Source organism: Talpa europaea (assembly GCF_964194135.1).
Source record: "Talpa europaea genome assembly, chromosome: 1".
NCBI lineage: Eukaryota > Metazoa > Chordata > Mammalia > Eulipotyphla > Talpidae > Talpa > Talpa europaea.
This window is the reverse complement of record NC_140073.1, coordinates 136468247-136488896: the sequence shown is the minus strand read 5'-3', so window position 1 is coordinate 136488896 and position 20650 is coordinate 136468247. Positions and strand designations below refer to the sequence as shown.

The window sequence follows — 20650 nt, the reverse complement described above, 5'->3', positions numbered from 1 at the left end:
TGGAATCGGGGGCTGGCTGGTGAGAGATCCTGAAAGGGGAGTGGGTTAAGAGGTGGGCATTTAGTGGAACCCAGTTTGAGAGAGCTAAATGGCAGATGTAGGGGAGTGGAGGGGCAGGAACCTGCAGGGAGTTTGCAGATATTTATCGTGTGATATTCCTAGAGAATCTGGGGCTTTGAATTCTGAGGGTTTTTCTCTGAAATAGCTAATGCCTAAAGTCGCTGATGTCTTTCCTGTCGTTCTTTCGTGTGTTTTTTCCAACCAGTCTTGTTTCGGATAAAGCTCTATAGACAAAAAGAAAGGGTGACTGACTGAATTGAAATTCAAACTGAGGGCCTCCCTGGTGGCGCAGGCGGTTGAGCACAGCACTGTGAAGCTGTCTGCAGCCTCTGCAGTGGAGGTTGAGCGCAGCACTGTGAAGCTGTCTGCAGCCTCTGCAGTGGAGGTTCGATCCGGGCCAGACGGCGAGAATCCCAAATGGTGAAGCAGACCTCTCCTGTCTCCCCTGATGCTCCCTTCAGCAGTGTATTTCATCAATCTGCCTGTTCTGTTCCCCGCTCTGTCTCTAGTGAATCCTCTCACCCTCCTGCACATCTGACCTATATCCCGGTTCTTGTATAAAAATAAATAAATCTTTAAAAAAAAAAATCCAAACTGAATAGTCTACGCAAATGGCCCTCTTCTAACCAGGCATAGCAACTCAGTGCATGTAAGTCACTGAACTCCAATCATTCAGAACTTCTTTTACAGAAAAGGCAACACAAACAGGCAAATTCATTTGTTCAAAGTGAAACAGTTAGTTGGTAGCCACACAGGGTCCCTGGACCTCCAACCTAGTGGTTTAGAGATGAGAAATGATCATTTTTAAATGATTTATACCTTTGCATATTATGCGTAGTACATAATGGGAGTGGAGAAGAGAAGATGGTTTTAAGAGGAACCTTCATAACAACCAAGAGACAGCAAATTTTATAACATGAGCCTGAAATTCAAAAGGCTAACTCGGAATTACAAAACAAAACTGGGTTGATGCAAACCCTAAGTCTTTTGCTTTTATAAAGGCATATAAGCCAAGGGGGCCCTTCTCTTTGCCAAGAATTGTAGTAGGACATGATATTTACTAACAGAAGCTTTTCCAAAATGTCGAATTATAAAAATGGTGATCCACGCTGGCCTTTGGAGCCACAGGATGTTGAGCAGAAGGTGCTCTTGGTGATGTTAGCTAGACTCATCATTTTTTAGCTAACACCTGAGCTTAGGGTGCAGAAGAACCAAAAGACGTGGCCCCAGTTAGTAGTGAAGTAGACAGAACATGGCAGCATCTGGTCTCTCCACATCCAGTTCTTTTCCATCTCTAGACCATGAGGCCATTCTCTTCCAGTTGACTATCTTATAGAAAGCAATACTGTCTTTATAGTTAATCCATTTCCTATATCAAGTTCTTCTTTTTTTTTTTAAAGATTTATTTATGCATACAAGAACTAGGGCACAGAAGGTGTGGGGGGGTGAGAGGATTCACCAGAGATAGAGTGGGGAACAGAATAGGCAGATTGACTGAAATACACTGTAGCAGGCCGGGGATTGAATTCGTGCTGCAGAGGCTGCGGATAGCTTCATAGTGTTGTGTCTTAACCCCTTGTGCCACAGGGAGGCCCCTCAAGTTCCTGCTTTCTCCTCACCCCTTTTCACCTTTCCCATATCCCAACCAAGGTCGAAAGAGATGTAGCAGCAGCAAGAATGGTCCAGAATCATTAAATAAGTCTGGGGAAGAATTTATTTAAATCAGTGACATACTATTTCATTTCTACTTATTATTAGAAAGCTGAAGCAAATGCTTAATATCTATTTGTTATAGTTTTTCCAAAATCGGTTACTCAACTTTGTCCCCAACCATCTTTACAAAGTCATGATTTGTAAATGTCAAAAGTACTGAAGGTAACTGATGGAGCCTATATGGACCTATCATCCCAGAGTCAACAAATGTTAACATCTTTCTTATCTGCAGAGAAACAGAGTGTGGTGTGTGTGTGTGTGAGTGTGTTGAGAGAGAGAGAGGTAGTTAAGGACCTGCTCACATGATTGTGGCAGTCTGGCCAGTCCAAGGTGTGAAGGGGTAGACTAATTGGCTGGAGACTCAGGGAGAGTTTAAGTTTATGTCCTAAAGCTTCTACCTGCTGAATTCCTTCCTCCTTGGGAGAGGTCACGGTCATTCTTTTCCATTCAGACCTTCGAGTGATTGACTGAGGCTCACCCACATCATGGAAGTTAATCTACTTTACTCAAAGTCTCTTGAATTAAATGTTAATCTCATCTAAAAAATACCTTCATAGAGACATTCAGACTAATGTTTAAGTAAATATCTATACACAGTGGCTCAGCTAACACATAAAATTATCATCGCAAATTGTTTTAACTTTTTTTTTAAGAAATAAAATATTGCAGGCCTCCCTGGTGGTACAAGGGGTTAAGACTCAACCTATGAAGCTCACTGAAGCCACTGCAGCTTGAGTTCGATCCCCAACCAGGGAGCTACCCACATGCGCAGCAGACCTCTCCTGACTCACCCACTGCTCCCTAGGCAGTGTATTTCAGTCAATCTGCCTGTTCTGTTCCCCACTCTATCTTTGGTGACTCCTCTCACCCCCCAACACCTCTGGCCTATACCCCAGTTCTTGTATGCATAAATAAATAAATCTTTAAAAAGAAAGAAAGAAAGAAAGAAAATATTGCAGAACTCACAAATTATACCTCTCCCTGGAAAGAGGTATAATTTTTTTTTCTGTAAACTCCTTCTTGTGACTTCAGACCCCTTTTGACACCAACACCTCAACTCCAATTTCTGGTTCAGGGTTGAGGTGGGCAGTGAAGACATGGCCTGTCATTTACCACGACCATGTGTTCTTTCCAGAACCTCCTAGTCATTGGAGGCTGCAGGTAGTTTCTACAGAAAACTCTATTGTGAGCCTCTGTGCCAGGGGGAGTCACTAGCAATCACTATGCTGAATCACACAGAACTCAAACATATTCAGATTACAAGCCACACACGTCTGGATGGTTCTGCCCAAGTAGTTTTATTCACTGCTATGTGATCCATGTCTGTTTTACTGGCTAGTTTATTGTAAAGACAATTAAATGAAGGATGTTGTAAAACTTCAAAGAAATAGTCAAATAAACTCCAGGTACCCTGCATAACCTCACACAGTTTGCTGGAAGCTGCTGGCTAAGAGACCTGAACGCTGCACATTCTCGGATCCCTTCCAGAGCCCAGGATTCCATGACTGGTATTTGCAGTGATAGCATCCCTAACTCAAATTCTCTCTGATTTGCTGCTCTTGTCTGTAGGCTTAGAGAGGCTTGTATCTTCCCAGGTGCAGTATAAGCTGCAGCTACCTGCTCAACTGGATAAGACTTTAATCATGGAAAGGAGGCTCCTGAAGAAGGAAATGAAAAAGCTCCTGTAAGTATGCTTGTGGATAACTTTCATTCATTACATGTGGCATTTGGTGGGTTTCATGTCCTACATGATGTGAATATTAGCCGGAGAGTAAACATCTAAGGAAGGATCTATTCCTACCCAATGGGGGAAAGTCAGATTGCCTGGCTTCTGCCTGCTGCCTGAGAGACCCCAGGTAGTAGCTAGCAGGATGCTGAGTCTCTGGGGAGCAAGCCTCTGTCAGCAGTGTGCACATCTCAGGCCTCTGCGTTCCACAACCAAAATGCTGGGCCCATGGCCCAGCCAGCCTGTGCTGGCAGGATGTATTTTTGAACAGATTCCATGGAGGAAAGATATAGGAGAGGATTTTGAAAAATATACCAACAGCCCAGCATTTAAATCACAATCACCGTGTCTTTAAAGATCAGTCTCATCAACTAAATAATTCATCTCCTTTTTCTTGTCATGTCAACCTTATTTGTAACCAGGAAAACTTCAAGTTTTCCCACGCAGACATGTTTTCTTCTTGTGGTAGTTTTTCTTTGACTTGGTACCTTGGTGAAGACCACAGACAATAAAAAATGGGAAAAAAGATTATGTTCTATTTCCTATTTATATGGGCACAACAATAATAACCTCTTCCTCAAAGAATTTCTCACAATCTCCATCAAATGTCTTTTCTCTGTCTACTAAGATCATTTATCTTTTAAACAGCCCTTAAGAAATGTGGGAGTAGGGCTTCCCCTGGTGGCGCAGCAGTTGAGTGCTGGGCTGCGAGGCTGCCCGCAGCCTCTGCAGCACCGGTTGGTTCCCTGGCCACAGGTAAGGGTCCCACAAAAAAAAAAAAAGAAAAAAAAAAGAAATGTGGAAGTAAACTATGCATGAATTCACATATGTTTACATGTAGGTGTGTGGAGGTCAACAAACTAAAAAATAAAATATGAGCAGGAATGCCAGCTCCTCTACTAAAACTGGAATTCCAGAGCTAATATCAATTATATATTTATATATTTGGATTATATATCCAAATAATGCATTTAGACTGTTTCAAATAAAGCATCTTAGAATCACAAAGCAAAAATTCAACACCTTTCAAAATCCATCTAGAAGAGTTTAATGACTGAAGAAGAGCTTCTAGAGCAAGAAACAGACTCGTCCCCACGTAGTAATTTGCCCAAAGTGTGTAGTAAAAACCTTGTCAATCAGAACTGGCCTTATGTATAAGTGTAAAATTTGCAGACATCCACCCCAGAGTCCCCAGAGCCTTTCCCTGCACCCAGGCCCTTTTCCTGTCTGACCCAGAATGGGAACCCTTGCTGTTCTCCTCCAGTTGTTAGGGGGAAAAGGCTGTCCTAAAGCTAATTCCATACAGGCTTTGTGGACTCTACCCCCACTCCAGACCAAAGCCAAAGACACTGGGAACTCCAAATCCCATCACCACCAAAGGGAAGGTGGCTGGGACCTGAGGGTGGGGTTAAGCAGCCAGGTGGGTATAAAGTCAGACACGTGGGCTTTGGGGGGGTCCCCCATTTTGGCTCTCCACCAGCTCGCAGCCTCTGGACAGCTCTGAGAGTGCCTTTGGGTTTCCAGGTAGGTGGATCGGGTAGGACGCTTTAAAGATTTTATTTCCCTATTTTCTCCCTGAGTTGTACATTTCCTTAATTCCCTTTCCCTTGTAAATAAACCTTTTATTAACCTTTTGTGTGTGTCTGTAGTGGAGTCTTAATAAGTCCCTTTTAAGCACGCGGGTGAGGACCCACAGCCAGGCAACCCGTTTATATCGGGGTTGCCCTATAAACAGTAGGACCCTTATTAAAAGTCACTCTTTAGAAAAAATCTGATAAGGATAAAATACAATGGAATTAGTAAGACATTTTTATGCATGACTCCTCCTAAGGGTGTCTACATTCTGATGAGGAAAAGCGTTAGGGCAGAAGACTTCTGTAGAGAATGATAAGTATCAGGGCCTTTTCAGTTTGGAAACAACTGCCACAGTACAACATGGGCAGCAAGGAAATCTTTGTTTTAAACAGCGATTATCAGTCTTTTGGGTTTTGTAAAACTTTCTGTGTATGAAAATTGTCAGGCTCCCTGCCTGCCTATAAATTCTATTCCAGCCCTGTGAATTTAATTTTTAGGTATGGATGATTTAAATGGGTTATACTTAGATATTTAAACCTTCAGCATGGCAGGGTGGCCATTTAAATCAAGTTAAGTATTAACTCAGCTACAAGAGCCATCAGTGGTATTTTGGTAGAGGAAGGAGGGTGTGAAGGTTGAGCTCCCCTGTCACTCCCAATGCTTCAATGCTGCTCTCTTGCTTTTAAGGGGAGATTATATTGGCATCAGACTTCGGGAATATGAATTTGACCCAAAAGGAAGATGGCAACTCACCTTTCTAGATGATATGGTAAAGAAAGGCATGCGGATATGAGTCACATTTGTGTTATATGTGTATTCAGGGGACAAAACAGGGTTGAATGTATAAAATAACAAGGCTCATCTTGATTTTCCCCTCAAAATTTCTTCTGCCTCATTTTTCATGCTAGGATTATCCATATGGTCTTTTCTTTTTCTTTTCCTTTTTTTTTTTTTAAGATTTATTTTATTTATGCATACAAGAACTGGGGTGTGGGCCAGAGGTGTGGGAGTGTGGGGGCTGGGGGGGTGATAGGATTCACCAGAGACAAAGTAGGGAGCAGAACAGGCAGATCTACTGAAATACACTGCTGAGGTGAGCAAGGGGTGAGACAGGAGAGGTCTGCTGAGCCTTGTGGATCACCTCCCCGGCCAGGGATCGAACTAGTACTGCAGTGGCTGCCAATAGCTTCATGGTGCTGAGACTTTACCCCTTGTGCCGCCAGGGAGGCCCCCCATATAGTCTTTTCAACTCATTAAAGTGAAAGCAAAAAGAATGAGAAAATAAAAATTATGAGGCTTTTGCTATTTGTTATTAGGAGAGAAAAGATTAAAAATATAATATATATTTATAAATGTTATATACATGATGTTAGAATTTTTTGACAAGATTAGCTATCATGTAGATCTCAAATATGATAATTTTTTGATTATTTGTATAATGTAAAAAACCAAGGAATTGAGGGCCTCCCTGGTGGCGCAGCAGAGAGCGCTGGGTTGTGAAGCTGCCCGCGGCCTCTGCGCGCCGGTTCGATCCCCAGCTGCTCCCCGGCCACCAGAGGAGGGTCCCACATGGTGCGCAGACCTCTCCTGCTGCCCACTGCTCCCCTCAGCAGTGTACTTCGGTCCTTCTGCCTGCTCTGCTCCCCGCTCTGGCTCTGGTGAATTCTCTCACCCTCCCACGCTTCTGACTGTACCCACTGCATGTATAAACAAACAAACAAACAAATAAATAAATAAAAACATGCCTCTATTGAAAAAAAAATCTTTAAAAAAACAAAAAAAAAAAACCAAGGAATTGAGTACTTGTAAAGTCCCTTGTGTTGTTATTCATGTTATGTAATGAAAGTTTACTATCACGTAAATTGAAGAAAAAACTGTGAAAGATCTAATTTTTTTTTCTAAAGATTTTTTTCCTTTAAGATTTATTTATTTATTTATACATGCACTGGGTACAGTCAGAAGCGTGGGAGGGTGAGAGAATTCACCAGAGCCAGAGCGGGGAACAGAACAGGCAGAAGGACCGAAGTACACTGCTGAGGGCAGCAGTGGGCGGCAAGAGAGGTCTGCGCGCCATGGGGGACCCTCCTCCAGTGGCCGGGGAGCAGCCGGGGATCGAACCAGCGCTGCAGAGGCTGCAGGCAGCTTCACAACCCAGCGCTCAACTCTGCGCCACCGGGGAGGCCCGAAAGATCTAATTTTTTAAAAAATGATGAGAGCCTTGGTTTTTGTGTGTTTACCAGTTTGCAATTCTTAAACTAATGAGGAAGAAACCATCTTGTCCTCCCTGCCCTCCTGTCTGACTTCCCTGGAACTGAAGAAGCAGTTAGCCTTGGGCTGCTACAGCACTTCTCTGTACATATTTTAAATTGATTAGAAAAGTGCTTCTCAAACTTTAATGAGCTCTTATTACAAGACTGTTTTGATCCAGGAGAACTGGGGCTGGGAATTTGCATTTCTCATGAGCAAATGGACATGCCAATACTGCCAGGCCCTGCATCAACTTTTGGGTTAGGTTTCAACAATTGAAATTTCTTCCTTCCTTCCTTCTTATGTCCTTTTTCTTTCATTCATTTTCAGTTTGGTTCACTTCCTGGAAGAGCTGAGTTATTCATTGTTCAGAGAATGTTAGATAGAACCTTAGAATCCATCTAAAAACAAAAACAAATCCATTCTTTTCTTTTTCTTGGAGGGGTAGGTGGGGAAGGAATATTTGTGCAGCTAAATGGTGAAATAGCTCAAAGATGACCAGGAAATGTGGTCAGTAGGCTAAGAATGAACCTCACACTGGTCCTCAGTTATTCACTGTATATGAGACTTTTAGCCAGTCACTTAATCTAGTCTGCATCCAGTCCCTTGCTCATCCTGGGCCATCCACCTGGAAGGGCCTTCTCCACCCATAGAAATTCTCTTCATCTTCCAAGTCCCGCTCCAAGGAGGTCACCTCTCTAAAAACCCCCAAATTTTCCCCTAACTCCCTAGGAAGTATCCTGGGAGCACATTTCTGAGGTTTTACCCACAGATCTACAAATTGTTCTGTTTTCCTCTTCCCCTACTTTTACCTTTTCCTATTTTGAAATTTAAGGAGACAGAGGCCCAGAAAATATCAGTTAATCACCAACGATATACCACAAGTTGTTAGCAATACCAAGATTTAAACCTAGATTCCTGCTCCCAATTTAGCATTCTTTCCTAAACCACACAAACCAAAAAACTGCTGTAGTGGGAGGCAAATGGAGTGACTGAGATCCCTAAATATTCCCTTCTTAGCATCTGATACTGGACACAGCTAGTTGAAGCGCAGCACAGTGGACATCACAAGATAGTGGCCTAGGCTTAACACTGTCACTCTGTTGTGTCCAAGAGCAACTGGGCCAGTACCAACTTCCTTTGCTCTTTGTGCTTCCTGCTTCCAGGCCCACTATGACTTGGCCATCAGCGTTGCTTTGCAATGGCTGGATCACTCAGAAGACTTAACTTGGCTAGAGTGGGAGGAAGTGTAAGTTGAAATAATTTCTCTCTTTTTTTAATATGTGATTATGACTAATGATGAAGTCCTATCTAGTGGCTTCCACTGTGAGGCACTGATTTGAAAACACTGTAAAATGAGTGTTCCTCCTCAATTCGAAAACCTGAAGAAACCCCACAGCTGTCAACTGGGGAAGTCATATATATTTGCATAGTTTGCATTTCAGCTCATTGGTTTCTGTCAGATGAAGTTCTTTCCTGCATAGAATGTTCTGCCTCAGAATTATAATTGTGCTTTACTGTGTACATGTCATAATTTTTCATATCAACTAAGAAATGGTCAATTCTGGGTAAAGGAAGCAATCTTCCAAGGCCTATGAAACATGATTTCTTAAGCACTTCACCTGGTATGTACCTGAGCTGAGCTACTTGAACCATAGCTGCATGGATTCTTTGCAGGATGACTTGCATTTTTGCCATGAGTGCCAGGCTGACCACTTAGTTGTTAAGAACATGGCCAGTATTAAATCGCTTATGGCACAGGCCAGTTATATTACCAATTCCACAACCATAGCATACACACCTGGTTCTGGATGGTTTGTATTAGAATATGGTTATAATAAACAAAAAACTCAGTTTGAATAGACTTCAGAGGGGCAGGAAGGATTTGTCTACATGTCATAATTTTTCAGATCGATTAAGAAATCTGAAAAGTCTATGGGGAAGTTTGTGTTCGGCATGGTTTAATTCAAAACTCAAACCATGTCTTCAGCATTTACCTCTTGACTATGTTCTCTGAATGGACACTTTCTTAGTTTCAGCCACTTTATCACAACATTCAGTCCAGAGGAGAATAAATGAAAACTAAATCACAGAATTGCATCTCAATGGCCATATTTTTTCTAGATTTATTTTTATTTATTTATGCATACAACAGCTGGGGTATAGGCCAGAGGTGCGGGGAGTGAAAGGAATCACCAGAGACAGAGTGGGGAACCGAACAGGCAAGGGGAGCAGCGGGCAAAACAGGAGAGGTCTGCTGCGCCATGTGGATCACCTCCCTGGCCAGGGATTGAACTGGTGCTTCAGTGGCTGGTAATAGCTTGATAATGCTGAGACTTTAACCCCTGCGCCTGCACGGAGGCCCTCAATGGCCGTTTGCCTGGCTTGTCAGGGGGTAGAGTCAGAGACAGAATACACTGACTAACTTTGTCCACTGTGTTTTCCATCCTTAGAACCTAGGGGCATTGTTTGCTTCCCTGAAGCTTGTAGGAAATTCCCCCAAACTGCTGCAAGAAGGAATAAGCACACCAGCTGGCAAAACCATAACTGTTCACTCTAGCAGCCAGTCGGCCAATGTTTGATAGCAGTGAAAACATGGATAGATGAGGACAAATCCATTCCCACTGTTGGAAAATCCAAAATTCTAAGCATGTACTTTAGAATCACTTCAACTTTGTGAATAGAGCCACTGGAGACTACATATTGACTATTATCACAACCATAGCAGGTTCAAAAAAAAAAAAAGAATAAACTCTCCGTTCTTATTTATTCATATTCCCCCCCTTAGAAAAATGCCATTTCGTGGCAGACCTATATACCCAAACCGTAAAGAACGAGAAGCAATGATTTTATCATCTTACGCTGGCGTCTTAATGGTAAGGAAAAGAACACTATTTGCGTATATGGAAATTTGATATCTACGTGCACATTTTGGTATGAATGGATACTAATTTTATCTTTCAATCAGTGTTTCTAAATGTTAAAGACTTAGTCATGTTGAATGTTTCATCTTAAAGGTATAACAAAAAGTTTTAGTTCTATATTGCATTATGAAAATGTTTAATTAAGGGGCAAAAAAAAAAAAAAACAACCCAGAATGAAACCTAAGTAATTGGAATTTGGATATTCTGGTTTATCCATTCCTTTGAATTATTTATCTAGTACCCACATTATTCAGGCATGGCACTAGATATACTGGAGCTATAATAACTTTATTTTATAATAAAAGAAAAGCCATGGTATAATAATACTTTTTGTTGTTGTTTAACAGAACAGTATCCCAATTGAGGAAGTCTTTAGAATTTATGGGGTTGATTCTTCTGCCAATTCTGGTGTAGCCAAGGTAAGGGTGATCTGGGACTATCAATATAATAGAGTTTAGATCAAATTTGTTTATTTATAAATTTATCATGTATTTTCAAGCATGAAATAATTCTTTTATATCAAATGTACAAAGCCAGATACATCATATCTTACTTTGGTAACCAATGTTTGTAAAACACTTTCCTATGTAGAAGACAGTTTTAGTCACAACAAATGTCTTTTGTGTGGAACTGGCTAGAGGCAGCAAATAGCACCAGACTACAAGTGTAGATTTTGCCTGTTTCTAGTGAACTGAATTTCTTACACTTCCTGTAGTATAGACTGATAAGTCTAAGCACTCCTCTTGGATGGTGTATTATATCCAGGGCTAGAAAAAATGTACAAGTTACAGTCTCAGGATAAATTACCTGTTTTTTTGGTGCCACATTTCTTCTTCCCACAAGACCACTTTGAAATCACTACAGTGGAAGCAGAGACCTGGGTGAACCAGTAGCTTCCCCTGAGCTGTAACAACCACAAATGTCTCTAGACTTTGCCAAATGCTCCCAACTGGCAAACTTTTAGACAATCAATTATCACAAGGGGTATGACATGGTTTGAGCTAAAAATATAATAATGTGAGGTTCTTCTACCTCTGGGGGCCTCCCAAGCTCCCCTCTGTGTCAAAAATACCAGTTCGGGCCTTCCTCTTGTGTCCACACTTCAGTTCTCTGTGACCTCCTCCACATTTTAAATAATGAATCAGCAGGACTTCTCAACAGAAACGTGGCACTTCATAAATTAAGTTGTAAGAGCTATTTTAAAGCATCCCTTTGTCATTTAACATAATTTAAAAAAAATATTTCTAAAGAGGAGATAGTTGTGAAAAAAGTATTGCCAAAGGTTTTTCTTTAATGGCTGCATATATCTGAATGACCTTTGATTCCTTCAGATAAAACGTTTCCTTCACAACTGCTAAAAGCCTTCCCAAAGAGGGCCTTAAAACCCTGTTGAATACTAATCAGATTATGTAGATTATGTGGCCACTGGACAGGCTGCAGGACACAACATGGGCATTGTACACAGGCATAGAGGTTTTCTTCAGGACTATTTGCTGCCACCTGGTGACAGACAAGCATCATAGGCACAGTAGTGTTCACCAGTTCCATTAACCTCAGGTTCTACCCATAAGGAACTGTCTTTTGCTGCCATGGAGCCATTTTCTCTGCCTGTGGACACACAGAAAAAAAATCAACTAAGGGCCTCACACAAGTGAAAGTTATAATTAGCAAACAAGTCCATCTTTGCATTAAATATGTATGAACTGAAACAGAATCAACAGTTTGGACACTCTCTGAGCATCTAGCCCCACGTCCCTCCTTTCAACCTAGTGTTCTCCATCTTGAATTATGTATTTATCATTCTCTTTTATTTATTTCTCGTTTTACCACATATACATCGGAATCAATTTAGTGTTTAGTTTTACATGATCTTTGAATTTTGTATAAATGAAATAAAAGCATTATATATAGAAATGATGCCATATAAATCAAATGAAGCATATTATCATTTTATGGCCTGCGTGTTTTCACTTAATGTTATGTTGCACAAACTCATCCATGTAGTCACATCACTCTCACTGCTTGTAGTATTCCACTAGAGGAATACACCACAATTTACTTATATGTTCTTCTGTTTTAGATATTTGGGTTGTTCTTTTGCATGTCTCTTATTGTATAGTGAAAGAGTTTCTGTATGCTGTGTGCCTAGGACTTAAATTGCTATGTCACAGGATATGTGCTACATAAAGGCAAATTGTTCTTCAAAATGGTTGGATCAATTTAAACTTCTGTTTGCAAAACAGGATATCTATCAACACTTGATATTTTCAGACTTTTTTTTTTAAGATTTATTTTTTATTTATACAACAGCTGGGGTACAGGCCAGAGGCTCAGGAGGGTGAGAGGATTCACAAGAGACAGAGTAGGGAGCAGAACAGCAGACAGACCATAAGCACTGCTGAGGGGACCTCTCCTGTCGCGCCATATGGGAATCCCCCTGTCTGGCCAGGAATCGAACCTGCACTGCAGAGGCTGCAGACAGCTTCACAGTGCTGTGCTCAACCCGCTACAACACCAGGAAGGCCCATTTTCAGACTTTTTAAGTTTGTCAGTCTATTAACTGTACATTGTGGTCTTAATCTACATTCCCCTGATTACCAAGGGATAACTATTCATGTTTCTACTTCAGTAAAGTGTTATAACAAAGTCTTTTGTCCATTTTCTCTGAGGAATCACTTGCCCTCTTTTTATAGCCTCAATTTTTAGAAAAACAGCTAGAGGATATAATCAATCAAGTCCTAAATTTTGGGGTACTCTGCTCATTTGAAATTTGTTGCTTTTTGTCCCATAAACATGAAAATATTTGGGAAATAGTATTTTGCAACATCCCAACCACATTTTTAAAGCTTCTTGGGCAGTTATAAACTGTCTTTTCAGACCACATGTCCTACTTTTACTTGGGAAAAAATGATTGCCACGGGCATATAACCCATTGCTTTGAGACCAAGAATCAGAAATTCTCTACCCTCTGCCTCAGTGATGTCATAATGATAGTTGAGGAAGTTCTGCTCCAGGTTAAAAGGCAGGTGCAGATTACTATTTCTGCATTCAGAAATAGTTTCCCCTGCTAGAGCCTCCCTGTGCAGCTTTATACCATTACTCATTGATATCTTCTCCCCCTCTTCCTTCCAGCTAAAAGATGTTTGTATTAAATGTGCTTTGAACATTATTTCCCATTCACTAAGTACCTGAATCAAGAAAAAAACTCAAAGCAATACTCTTACATTGCCACAATTAAGATATGAGTAAATAGCTTTAAAGCAAAAAACAGGATATGATGAACTCTATCTAAGCTTTGGATTTCTATTTCATACTGCTTTAAAGTAATTTTTCATATAAGCGATAAAATGCTTTCAGGTTATCAGGACACAAGAAGTTTCATAGCATATTGGAGACCTAAGTGATCTTAAAACTCGCCGAATTTTATCTTCCCCCATGGATAAGGAAACTAGAGTGTGAAAAGCATTAGTGTTGCACCTTCAAAGTGTGGAAGTGCATCAAGGGTGCTGTGTGAGTCAGCTTTCCTCCTTATTTATACCTGGCACCCGCTATCTCTAGGCCTGCCATCATAGCCTTAATTGTCCCACCCTCACACAAAGCCACCGACAATTATTTTCTCTGTTTTAGAGTCATATTTATGAAGAAACTATGCACTTCTTGAGGCTAGGGCCACAGCTTATGCTTAATTCTTTGCAATGTTGGAAATGAAATAAACTCTCAGTATATATTTTTGCCACTTGACTGAAAGACTCAGGTCAAATTCAAAGTATCCCTGTTGAGGTTGTGATACATTACTCTGTCAATAAGGAAAACACAACCTCACTTACTGTTTAATCCAAGTTTTCTTACGAAACAACAAAAAATCATAGTAATAGTGAAAAACAGAAGTTTACTTCTTTTTTTTTTTTTTTAAGATTTATTTATTTATTTATATAAGCACTGGGTACAGTCAGAAGCGCAGGAGGGTGAGAGAATTCACCAGAGCCAGAGCGGGAAACTGAACAGGCAGACTGATGAAATACACTGCTGAGGGGAGCAGCAGGCGCGGCAGGAAAGGTCTGCTTCACCATATGGGACCCTCACCGGCACTGCTGAGGCTGCAGGTAGTTTCGCAGCCCAGCGCTCAACCGCTGCACCACCAGGGGAGGCCCAGAAGTTTACTTCTTATATAAACAGAGCCTAGAGGTGAACAGGACTGGCCTGGCCCCACCACAGTTCCACAGAGCCATCCAGAAGCCATCCTTCTTCCAAGTCTCTGCTCATTCCTGTTGTAAATTAGAAAATAATATATAAATATAGTCCCTGGCTATAAAGAAAAAGAAAAAAAACTCATGTGAACCACACAATTATCCCAGAGCTCAAATTCTTGTGGAAATACAGATTTATACTTCCTTTGAAGGGATGCCAATTTTCAAGAACATGATCTTAATGAACTGTGAGTACATTAGAGTGTTTTCTTTGATGATAGAGTAAAAAATTTTCTACTGACCTGGACATCTAAAAATGGGTATTTGTTTTGTCATCCTTGTCTTTTTGTGTTTGTCTCAGTTATACATCACATAAAGGTGCCCTGTCTATGAAATGGCATATTGCTGCAAAGCATACAAAAAGAGAATACCATAATTATCTTTTGCTGGGCCTCTGCTGGTGGCGCAGGTGATTGAGTGCCATGCTGTAAAGCTGTCCACAGCCTCTGCAGTGCTGGTTGAATCCCGGCCGGCAGGCGAGGGTCCCACATGGCGCAGCAGACCTCTCCTGTCACGCCCACTGCTCCCCTCAGCAGTGTATTTCATCAGTCTGCCTGTTCTGCTCCCTGCTCTGTCTCTGGTGAATCTTCTCACCCTCCCACATATCTGGCCTGTACCCTGGTTCTTGTATAAATGAAAATAAATAAATTTAAAAAAATTATCTTTTTCTCTTTAGAATATGAGGTCCCTAATATCATTCCTGAGACTAAGAAAACACAATTGCTGACATTGGAGAAGGATGTTAATTACCTAGTCCTCCTGGTTCTAATTGGTTTTTTGTCAGCAATTCACTCAACCTTTGGTAGATGAGGCAAGACTCTGCAAAAGACCGGGTGACCAGGCTGCTACCATGGATAATTTTATACAACAGAAAAATTGAGTCACGAAGAGAAATGATGATGATGATGATAAATTTATAACAATACTTATTATACTTTTTAATGCTAATAGTTTTTGCCAAATACTATTCTATTGGCTCTACATATGCTAACTCTTTAATTCCTAACAAACCCTACAAAGTATTTACCAGTATTATTATTATCTCATGAAGAAATGGACACAGGAAATTTGAGTCACATGCCCAAGATCACCTATCTTGTAGATGGTGTGAAGTGCATTCAAATACAGTCAGTTTGACAGTAAGATCCATGCTATTAATCACTGTTGCCTTGGTTAGAGTAAATATTCAATTAGTCAATAACATTGGAGGCCTACTATGTGCTAGGCCCCCTCTTAAGGCATCAGAGATAAAAGGTTAAATGAGCTGACAGGCCTTCCCACTACCACACTCTAATCCATTCTCCATATAGCAACCAGAGTGATCTTTTTAAAAAACTACATTAAACTTTGTCACACTAGTGCTTAAAAATATTTCTATGGCTTCCACTGAGCCCCAGAATCAATGTGATGTACAGCTGGGTTTCCTTCTTCTACCTCACCTGCCGTTTTCCTTTTTCTCACTATGCTCCAGCCACTCTGTTTTCCTTTCTTTGCTGGAAAACACAGGTTTTTTGCAAGAAGACCTACTTATTCCCTGAGTTTGGAATACTTCTCTCCAACTCTTCCTTTGCTCATCCTATAAGTCCCAGTAGCTACATCACTTCCTCTCAGAGACCATTCTATCTGAAGAAATGGCTTCCCATAACTCCCGAGCACTTAATCTTATTCAGTTTATTAATCTAATCAAATATGTAATTATCCTAGTCATCTAAGAGCTTATTATTTTTCTCTACTCATTCAATCCTAGAAAGGCGGGACTCATGTGTGTTACTAACCACAGGTCCTAATAGCTTAAAATAGGTGTTTATAGAAAACATGTTGGGTAGAAGAATGAATGTGACAGTTCTAGACGTGATGGAGTGTCCAGTGCAGAAAAGCAGCAGCCATAGTAACTAACTATAACACACTGTTCTGTGTGACAACATGCTTGGAGTTTACAGATGAGTGAGTCAGTAATTGTGCCTTATGTTTATGGTCTTTTTTGTGGGGGGGAGGGTGAGGAAATGACTATTTCAGATAAAGGGAACAAGGTGAAGGGCATGAGCATATGAAAGGCATGTAGGCAAAGGGAACCAGGCATGGGACCAAGAAATATGCAGACCTTCATGACCTATGAAAATGAGTCTTATCAGTAAACATTAGTGATATCTAAAGACTATTAGTTGGTGAAGCAGGTCAAGTGCTATAACTAGCAGGTGTTAATGTCACAAAGTGTGTGCAGCTTTTAAAATTGGGATGGTTTTCCTTTCAGGTTCCCCAAGCTCCACCTTTCCGCCTCTCTTTGCACCCTTTTGCCATGTTAACAGCACCCAAAGCAGCAGAATATGCCCGCAAACAGAGTAAGCTTGTTTTCTTCCATCTGCTTAGAGAAATTTAAGTAAAATTAGGAGGGGAATTAATAAAGTAAGGTCAAGGATGTTATGGTAATAAGATTTCTCTTTCTGCTTGAATTTAAAAGTGTCTGCAGCATTTATGACTTGATATTATTCCATTATTGAAATTAGGGAAGTCTGTCTCAGACCCTTTGGTGATGGAAGCAAAGCTCTCTAGGCGGGAAGGATCTAAAACTGTGGGTAGGCTCATTAGAAAAAACATTTCATATGCAGATTTGGTTTCTACATGTGTCTCTAGGTTTCAAGTTAAGAAGGAGAGCAATGAATAAAAATGTGACCAGCAACTCTACAAGGGAAGCAAAAACCATGGAGTGGAAATCAGCAAAAAAGTTACCTCTGGATACACTGCCTAAGAACAAAGTAGGTCTAGAAACACAAATTGGACCAAACTGATACTAGACATTTGGGGAATATTTTATTTTTATGATGGCCAGAAGCATAGCCTTTGGTGTTAGATGCTCTTAATGTGAACCTAAAGTCTACTTAACAGCAATGTGACTTCAGGCAAATTACTTATCATCTCTGTGCCTTAGTGTTCTTCTCTGAAAAATAGGAACAATACCAGCCTCCTAAAATTATTGAGATGATTAGCTAAGATTATGCATGTTAAGAGATTTTGAAAATGCTTGGCACAGAGTAAATCCTTTAAAAAAAATGACCATTATCTTTCATCATTTGAGAAATGCTATTTAAAGTTAATTAGCTGTTATTCTACTGATTCAAATAAGTGTGTCTAGGATATCCATATTAATATCTGTGTTCCAAACATTTCTAGTCTTCATCCCTTTTTCACTAATAAGAATTTTATTTTTGCCTGCTTTGCATCTCTGCTAACCCTGCTCTGTGCATCTGATTACTGGTACAGTATTTCTAATTGTCTCTCTCTGATACAATGGTCAGAGAGATGCAGGGTTGGCAAAAAAAGGAGAAAGGGAGTCTTTGCTCTTTCAACGCTGGACTCTCAACTGTAATGTGCAAAGTGAAAAGGAAACTGAAGGATCAGTTCAATTCCCAGCCAAGGAGCTACCCCACATATGGCGCAGCAGACCTCTCCTATCTCTCCCGCCGCTCCCCTCAGGAGTGTATTTCGGTAGATCTGCCTGTTCTGTTCCCCACACTATCACTGGTGAATCTTCATTTCCCCACCCCTGCACCTCTGGCCTACACCCCAGTTCTACGCAAAGATTAAAAAAAGAAGAAAAAGGAAACTTAAAAAGAAGCCAGAAAGATCAAGTAAGTCAGCATAATAAAAGCTGAAAAGGAAGATAATCAGAAAGGTGGTACAGTCTGAGAATCTGGGCTATTTTAGGGGGTTGTTGAATGAGAGACTGTGTTGACTGGAGGTTTGTTAGGTAAGAAGGAAAAGGACTTTTGAAAACTGGTACACTAATTTATAAATTGGGTTTGCTTTAAGAAACACAAGTAAAAATTAAAAATTTGTAAATGTGAATTTCTGAATAGAATGGATCACATGGGGTTTAGGATTTATTCATATTTTGAGGCAAACTATTGGCCAACTGGAAATGTAACCTTATCATGGTAAATGCTGCATTCATTGGTCACATCAGGTTTTTAATGTGTTATTCTAGGGACAAAACTATCACAGAATTAGGAAATACTATGTTGTGCTTCTTTTAAAGGTATTTGCTATAATGAGATTTGAAGGCATAGCTTTTCTATAACTATCTTTGTTAATGAACAGTTTTCTGATGCTGAAGTTACTTTCTTAAAATACGAGGTTAGCGATAACAAGCTTTAAAAAACAAAGCAAGAAACAACCGAAAGTAATAATGACTCCAGAAATAACACACACACACACACACATGCGCGCGCACATCCCTAAACACACATACTCACTGATAATCTAGATTTTAAACTTAATTGTTAAAAACTAGATCTCTCAACAGGGTTTCATGCTGTGAAGTTTATCTGTTTCCCCTCCTATACTGAAAATCTAGCCCTAAAGATTACACACTGATATGTTATTTTGAAAATATAATGTTAACTGTTATATGTTTTATTCGACAACTGTTGGGGATCGTTGGCTTCTGATGGAAACATATGTTTTATTTCCTTATTATTTCCCAGATGTATGTAAAGTGCTTCACAGGCAGTGGATAATCACCAGTTATTGTTTAGTGAATTGGCAGTAAGTGAACAGTCCTTAGGGGAGCATTCTCCAGCCCCTGGGCCCTGTATATACTGATACAAGGAAATGAGGAAAGGGCAATTTAAATTTAAATACAAAGCAATGTATATGAAATTCAAAATAGTATGTGGCACACATAATGCACAACTACTAAGGGGAAAAGAAATTATTTGTTTTGGGTACAGTTAGCCAAAAACAGTCTTACTGTTATTATGTATCTTTTTAATTTGGAAAGTGTCAGGTTTCGAGAAAAGGTACAAAAATGGTGCAAAGAACCCTTGTATATCTTTTACTCAATTTGTCAATTGTTAATGCTTTGCTCCATCAGCTTCATTATTCTCTCTCTCTGTATGTAGAGATACCATTTTTTCTAAGCCATTGCAAAGTTACATACACCATGTCACTATACTACTATATATTTCTGTGTATATGTGAGAACAAAGTCATTCTCTTAAATAACTGCAGGTTAGTTACCAACTTCAGAAAATCTGACATTGATACTTTGATCTACTCTACTGATTTTATGAATTGATCCAATAATGCCCTTTTAATAAAGACATTTTTCCTCCTGTATGGATCTGTGTGGGAATTTTGAATTTACTTCAGAAATATAAGCCAATTTCTAAATGTCTCAGAAGTTTCATGGAAATTCTTTTCACTTCCATTATTTTAATCCACGTTTTTAGTAATTTAGTATCTGATGTTTGACCTTAATTCCCTCTGGATTGAAAGCCAATGTCTCTGTTGATATTAAATTGATGTGCTTGATACCAAAATCATCTTTTTATCCTGCAGGTCACTTAGACACTTGGAATTTCACCACTTCACAGCATACTCTTTGGGAGAGGAAAAATATCTTAACACAGCCACTCTTGCCAGCACTTTTTCTTTATGGTTCATCTTGATACAAACATATTGAAGTGTTATTTTGAATGTCCAGCTTTCTTTTCTTAGAAGCATATTGTTTGGGTACATTGGTTTTAAAATGTGTGTATCTGGACCTCCCCTGGTGGCACAGCGGTTGAGCACTGGGCTGCGAAGCTGCCCACAGCCTCTGCAGCACTGGTTCTATCCCCAGTCACTGGCGAGGGTCCCACATGGTGTGCAGACCTCTCCTGCTGTACCCGCTGCTCCCCTCAGCAGTGTATTTCGTTGGTTTGCCTGTTCTGTTCCCCACTCTGGCTCTGGTGAATTCTCTCACCCTCCCGCGCTTCTGACTGTACCCTGTGCTTGTATAAATAAAAAATAAATCTTTAAATAAATAAAATGTGTGTATCTTATGCTATTTCATTGTGACTAGAAGACATTCTGACTGGAGAACCCTATCACATATAGTATTTCCACGTCAGAGCAGGCTGGCTTTGTAGCATATTTTACTCGGAGTATTGCAGAGTGGTGGTGTAGGAGGCATTTTTTCAAAATTTCCATCCAAAATGAAATTAAGCTGTCACTGACTGCCTTTACCATGATCTATGTACTATGGAAATATTTAAAATCATGTCAGTAAAGCGTTAAGAGGAAAATGAGTTCAGACCTTCTTTCGGTACAATATAATGACAACTGGGAAAAGAAATGTCCCAGCCTTTCAGTGCCTTTCCAAAATGCTGATTACACCC

The 20650-nt window shown here is 40.2% G+C and overlaps 1 protein-coding gene across 1 annotated transcript; it reads left to right on the top strand.

Annotated features, from left to right (window-relative positions):
* Window positions 1-3416: 3416 nt before the first annotated feature.
* LOC311178913 (uncharacterized protein C2orf80) lies at window positions 3417-19867 on the top strand (the record flags this gene model as incomplete). Its single annotated transcript, XM_084245655.1, has 8 exons — window positions 3417-3457; window positions 5762-5843; window positions 8488-8570; window positions 10110-10197; window positions 10593-10664; window positions 16744-16831; window positions 17124-17245; window positions 19830-19867. The coding sequence occupies 8 exons, from the start codon at window positions 3417-3419 to the stop codon at window positions 19836-19838; spliced, it is 585 nt and encodes a 194-aa protein (XP_084101781.1). The 3' UTR covers window positions 19839-19867.
* Window positions 19868-20650: the final 783 nt, after the last annotated feature.